Below are 7124 nucleotides of genomic sequence, written 5' to 3'. Positions count from 1 at the left end.
GCTTCTAGCCAAAATGTGTATGCAATTACAGTAGACTGAAGTTAAATATAAACGTACACTACATACATGTCTCCTATACAAACTCTCAGTGAATATTTGCCCAAGTGGGAGAGAATTTGTTCGCTCAAACTGAAAGCTTTTGCCAATTAAAAACATGTAAATGCCCTAGTTACAGAAATATGCTCTCAAAATTACAGGTGTATTATAGTCTACTTCAGTTATTTACATATGAAAACATCAACTAAACTGGTTTATCACTGAGTCATTAAACTTTTTCAATGAATATTGAAAAATAAAAACTTATCCAGAGGGACTGAAAATGAAAATGTGGGCTATTTCAAAATTACATTCACTAATTAGTTGTTGTTGTTCGGTGCTGTCGAGTTGGTTCCAACTCACAGTGACCCTGTAGGACAGAGCAGAACTGTTCCACACAGTTTCCAAGGAGCAGCTGGTAGATTCAAACTGCCAACCTTTTGGTTAGCAGCCGCAGCTCTTAACCACTGTGCCACCAGGGCTCCAGCTGGATTCAAGTTTGGTCCCTAAAGAATATTTAATTTCATTATTCTGTTTTACTATTTTATTGAAATGAACAAGTTCAATCTAAATTACTTGATTATCATTATTTTCTTTTGTTACTTATTTCAAATCATAAAGTTCATGAACAAGATTGCAAAGTTGTGTAAGTATGCTCTATTACAGGTCTACACTTAATTACCAATAAACATTAATGGAAACAATTCTACAAAACATTGTCCTAGGCACAATTTCCTTCTGTTTTGTAAACAATAACTTCTAACCCAGCTCAACTACTAATCACATTTTTAAATTAGGGATTTGAAAAAAAATGTATTAGAGGCACATTTTCAAAAGCAAATACAGTATGAAATCTTGCTTTTCACTGAGCCAGTGAATTTTTGTTTTGTTTTGTTTTTATGGCTATTTGGTTTACTTCATTCTTCTGGGCAAGATTAGTATACAACTCTCATTCTTCTTATAAACAATCAAGAACCCATAAGTCAAACTGTATGAAAATCTAATGCGATATTTTCAGCTGAAGACAAGTAAACTAGCACCATAGGAACAATTGTTCTAAATTTTAATACTGTTCATTAACAGTTCCATTTTCCTGAGTTTACGTTTGTTCTTTGGCATGGGCTTAGGATATAATCCATTTTTCAGAAGATGTTCCTTGCTGAGGCGAATTTTAGCACCATGCTGAAGCTGGAAAGAGCACAAAGCTTGAAGAGGTCGAAGCAAAGTCTGGTAAGGAAAAAAAAAAAAAAGATACTAAGAAAGTATCCGTGACAAGCAGTCGTGATATTCTACCCAGATTATTGTTTTTCAGAAGCAGGAATTACTATGTTTCTTTTTTACTATTATTGGCGTTTAACTGTGAAAATCAATAGACATTCTGATAAATATATAATGATTTCTAAATAAATATTACTTTTAAATTCATACTTTGCACACCACTAAGGAATTATAGTAAAAAAACACAAATACTCTTTTTCCAAGTCTACACTTAGTTTTATACATTAATTTATTCAAAGCACCATGAAAAAACGGTTGCCACTTATGATAATTTAATCTCTGCCACAAACAGGCTAAAAGAAACTTTCAGGTACAAAGACAAGCACATCAAATTAATTCAGCTTTAATCACAGATTGATGCAAGCTTACTGACGCCTAATAACAGATAACAGCAGCAGTGGATAAGCGGTTTACTAATTCTCTCAACACTAGTCCATGGACCACATATAGGTTAGATATTCAGATTTTCATGCATTTGAAATAATTTAGATGGTATATATATCTGTCTAAAATCAAATACCTATAGATCCAGGCATGTAACATAAACATGTGAATTCGGTGGGCCTATAAGACAACAGGGAATGGTAGAGGTTGTAAAAGAACTAGAGTATATGTCCTACCTAAAGTTACTCAAAATTCAAAAATTAAGAAACAAAACAAAACACTATCCTAGTGTTTTAACCACATTTTGGGTTAGATTCTGTCTTTGGCCTGAGACTCCTGATAAACCATTTAAAAAATAATGCCCCCCTTAATTCATTCTATAGAGCAAACATAACCCTGATACGCAAATCAGACAGACACCACAAGAAAAGAAAACTACAGGACAATATCTCTTATGAATACAGATGCAAAAATTCTCACGAAAAAAACAAAAACTAGTGAACACAATCCAACAGCATATTAAAAGAATCATACACCATGACCAAGTGGGATTTATTCCAGGAATGCAGGATGTTTCAAAATTTGAAAATCAATTAATGTAATACACCATAACAATAGAACAAAGGAAAAGAACCACATGATCATCTCTATGGATGCAGAAAAAGCACCAACACCCTTTCTTGATGAAAACCCTAAAGAAGATTGGAACAGAAGGGAAACTCCTCAATACGCTCAAGGTATATATGAAATGTCAACTGCAAACATTATACTTAATGAAACAAAGTAGGAGGACTCACACTTCCTGATTTTAAAAAATACCATACAGCAACACTAATCAAAACAGCCTGGTACTGGTATAACAACAGACACACAGACCAATGGAATAGAATTGAGAGTCCAGAAATAAACCCATACATCTACGGTCAACTGATTTTTGACAAAGGTGCTAAGTCCATTTGATGGGGAAAGAAGAGTCTCTTCAACAAACGGAGATGGGAAAATTAGATTTCCCATGCAGAAAAATGAAACAGGATCATGCCTCACACCATGTACCAAAACAAGTTCAAAATGGATTAAGGACGTAAAACTAAAACCATAAAATTCTTTGAAGAACAAGCAGGGGCAACGATGTTAGGCCTAACTTTCAACAATGGATTATCTAATATAATAACAAAAGAACAAACAGGAAAAGACAAAATAAATAAATGGGATCTAATAAAAACCAAAAACTTTTGTTCATCGAAGGATTTTACCAAAAAAGTGAAAAAACAGGCTACCAACTAGGAGAATATCTTCAGAAACCATCTATCGGACAAGAATCTAATAACGAGAATACATATAAAACTTCAACAACTTAACAACAAAAACACAAATAACCCAATCATAAAATGGGCAAAGGACCTGAATAGACATTTCACCAAACGGGACATTCAAATGGACACCAAACACATGAAAAGATGCTCAGAGTCATTAGCCATCAGAGAGATGCAAATCAGAACCACAATGAGATACCATTTTACTCCCACTAGAATGGCTAAGATAAAAAATAAATAAATAAAATAACAAATGTTGGTGAGGATGCGGGGAAATCGTAACACTTACCCATTGCTGGTAGGAACGTAAAATGTTATAGCCATTGTGGAAAACAGTGTGGTGGTTCCTCAAAAACTAAAACTAGAACTCCCATATGACCTAGCAATTTCACTCCTAGATATATACCCAAAAGATTTGAAAGCAGAGACTCAAAAGAGACTTATACACCAGTGTTCATTGCAGCACTATTCATAATAGCCAAAGGGTAGAAACAACCTAAATACCCATCAACAGATGAAGGAATTAACAAAATGTGGTATATACATACAATGGAATACTACTCAATCGGTAGGCAAAACAAAGTCTTGATACATGGCTACAATATGGATGGAGCTTGAAGACATTATGCTGAGTGAAATAAGCCAATCACAAAAGGACAAATACTGTATGACTTCACTTGCACAAAAAGACAAGAAAATGCAAATGTATAGAGACCAAAGTTTATTAGTGGTTACTGGGGTGGAGGGAGGGAGGAAAGGGGGATTAACAGTGGCCAAAAAATCGCATTGATTAAGGGTAGAGTTGCATAGCTGATTATTGTAATTGGTTAATAAGTTGCACACCTGTAAAAAGTTGAATTCGTAAAAGTTATGTATTTACAATGACCAAAAAAAAAAAAAAGAGTAGCTGCTGAGGCTGCTTATGTAGAACCAAACGCCTCATGGGATTTGGTTTCTTGGTTCGGAGGTTTAGGGTCATGGTTTCATGGGACATCTCAGTTAATTGGCCTAATAATGTGTTTACTGCTTCTGTTCTACCTCATAGTTTGTTGCCCACTTTCTGGGGTCTTAAAAGTTTGCAAGTGGCCATCCAAGGCACAACAATTGGTCTCTGTCTACCTGGAGCAATAGATGAAGAAGGAGAGTCAGGAATAGGAGGAGGATATGGAATGTATGGCTAATTGCCTCCATGAACAACTGCCTCCTTTACTATGAGACCAGAAGAACTGGAAGGTGCCCAGCTAGGATTACTGAACATTTTGATCAAAGATTCTACACAAGAATTCTGATCAGAAGGGAGAAAATGCAGAATAGAATTTCAAATTCTTATGGACTTTAGACTTTCTGAAACCATAGAAGGTGGATGAAACCCTGAAACTATTGCCCTGAGATAATCTTTAAACCTTAAACCAAAAATATCCACGTAAGTCATCTTAAAACCAAACGACAGTTTAGCTTAACTACTTAAAAAGGCCTCTCTTGAGCATTATGCTCTTTTAAGAACTATCTATATGGGATGAAATTGACAACAGCAACTCAAAAGATTAGATAGGAATCTTATGGGGCAGTGAGTTTATGTTAATGAGGGAGGGACAACTCAGGAAAAGGAGGGTGAGAGTGGTTGCACAACTTGAAGAATGTAATCAATGTCACTAAACTGTACCTGTACAAACTTGAATTCATGTATGTTTTTGCTGTGCATATTCTCAATAACAACAAATAAATTTAGAAAAAAAATAATGGCAAAAACTTGACTGAGCAGACATCAAACCTCAAAGGAACACACAAGGAACAAAGAAAAAAAATTTAACTAAAAATGTTTCACAGTATCTATATGAAAAACTTATTCCCCCACATATACAAGTGGTATTAAAAAATTTAATAACATTAATTTACAATGAACTCTTATAAACTATGGCACTAACTGGTAGTTGCTTCTCCATATCCATTCTTTTCTTCCTTATTAAAGGAACCCAAACGTTTTCAAGGTAGCAACGTGTCCAAGTAATAATACTACACTGGCTACATGACATAGTTCTCTATCCAACAAGATATTAGGAGAAGTCCTTGGGTGGGACTCCCAGAGATACTCTTCCTGGCAGGAACATGATGTTAAATCTGTGGCAACTATCATGTGACTACTAGGCCATTAGAATGGGGATTAAAGCCAAATACATAAAATGATTGAGAGACACACAAAAGTCTGGGTCTCAGATGTTCATGGCGAGCTGCCTTATCGGCCCCAGACTGCCCACCTCAGCATTTCTTATTTATAGGAGAAAAAACAAACAAACAAAACACATTTGGATTAGCCACTTAGTAAGAGTTCTATTACATGCAGCCAAACATAATTACTAACTGATAAACACTAATTAAAAAAAAAAAGACAAACATATTGGAAAAGATCTGTACCACATCATTATAGAAAATCACTAGGTATGTTCTCATATTTTTTTAATGCATTAAAACAGGAGAGAGAATGAGGAAATAACTATATACTATTTGGGAGATTCAACACAGTGGTTCTAGAATGGATCTGAAACATCATTCCTGGGAACATTCTGGCCTGTATATAGACTGAGACAGTTGAAGTTTTCATTAATATTTCAATCTATAGGCAAAGAGTAAAGGGACAAGAAAGGGCCAAAGGATAAACTCTTGAGTGCCTATGTTCCAGGCAATTAACAAAAATTATCTCATCAAGATTTTTAGGAGTTTTAATGTTAAGTAGCATATAAAACAAAGAATTGGGTTTCTCGCAGTTAAAATAACAAAATTTTCTTTGATTTCTGAGTTAAAGGGTTTATTTATTCTTTGTGTCCATTTCTGCTTCTGAGAAAGTGACTCATGACTGTTAATAGGTAAACCAAGGAGGGGGCAGCTTGCCCTTGGGAAGAACACTTTGTATGTTTTAAACAGACTAACTGAAGACCTCCTACAGGAAAGGTCCATCCTGTATTATCTTGCTAATCATTCGTTCTCTAATGAAAACCAGTCACACGTAAATTTTTCTATATTTTCTGTTTCTTCTAGACAAACTTTGTGTGCTTCTGATGGATATATGTTTCTGTGTAGATATGTTTCTAATTTAGATGATTCCTTTCCCTTTCCAACTGATAGTGAATTTGTGTGGGCAATCTCTTGTTTAGATTCCTGAGCAATGCATAGACAATACACTTCGGAAACTTTAGGATTACTTTTAAGTATTCATAGTAACAATGCTAGTAAATATTGAAAAGGTAATGTTAAAATTGTAAAATGAAAGTCAGAAGAAAACTCATTGGTCCAATACACAGGGTAAGGTTGGTAGCTTTAATTCCTACATATCGTATATCTGAGCTGGAGAAATCTTTAAGAAAATTTGTCAGTCACTATGGGACAAATAACAGATGAGGCAGAAGCACAACAGTGATCTCTGATCTCATAAGGCAAGGTGACATGAGATAACAAAATAACCTTAGAATTTTTTTATTAGTCCAAGAAAGTGTAGTCTGTGCTGTAGACAAGATATACATAGAATTAGACAGCAAGGTACTTGATTACACATTGTCATACCCTTACAAACACCAGATCTATTTGGTTAGTTACCATCAGGAATAAGTACATGGGCTAGATCACTACTGCAAGGGATAGTAATATTCTTAGTCTACATCCTGATAGTATCAGGCATAATAAAAATTTATCCTCTATTGTCTTACACACCTAAAAGGCAAAACAAGGCCTCAGGCTAAAATGTTGATGTACATTGAGTCTGCCCACTCTGACAATGCCATTGATGAGAACATTGCTCTTACTTAATAACCCGGTGAAGAACCAGATGGTATCCGGTGGAAAATCAGCACCGTGAGTTTCAAGAGCCTGCAATGGCTGCCATCTAGGAGCTCGACTAAGTCCAGGTATTTATCATCGATGTGTTATCTCCAATCTCCGATCAGAGGGACTGATTTAGGAAATAATACTGGAGTTATTATTCCCTCTCCTTGAGCATACAGGATGTGACCCAGCAGAAGCTGAGCCCTCACAGGCTCACAAAGACACATCATCTGGGCCCTGAGATAAGACAACAGATGGGACAATCTCAGAAATTATCTTAAGGAAGTTTTCACAAAAGGG

General features: G+C 35.3%; 1 protein-coding gene across 1 annotated transcript in view; it reads right to left on the bottom strand.

Annotated features, from left to right (window-relative positions):
• Window positions 1-543: 543 nt before the first annotated feature.
• Window positions 544-7124, bottom strand: part of DTWD2 (DTW domain containing 2) — a 123675-nt gene continuing 117094 nt past the window's right edge. The window contains exon 6 of the mRNA XM_023731934.1: window positions 544-1263. Coding sequence (XP_023587702.1) covers window positions 1093-1263 — 171 coding nt within the window. The 3' untranslated portion in view covers window positions 544-1092. The remainder of the gene's footprint in view (window positions 1264-7124) is intronic.

Source organism: Trichechus manatus, unplaced genomic scaffold (genome assembly GCF_000243295.1).
Source record: "Trichechus manatus latirostris isolate Lorelei unplaced genomic scaffold, TriManLat1.0 scaffold00047, whole genome shotgun sequence".
Classification (NCBI taxonomy): domain Eukaryota; kingdom Metazoa; phylum Chordata; class Mammalia; order Sirenia; family Trichechidae; genus Trichechus; species Trichechus manatus.
This window is presented reverse-complemented; position numbering and strand designations above follow the sequence as displayed.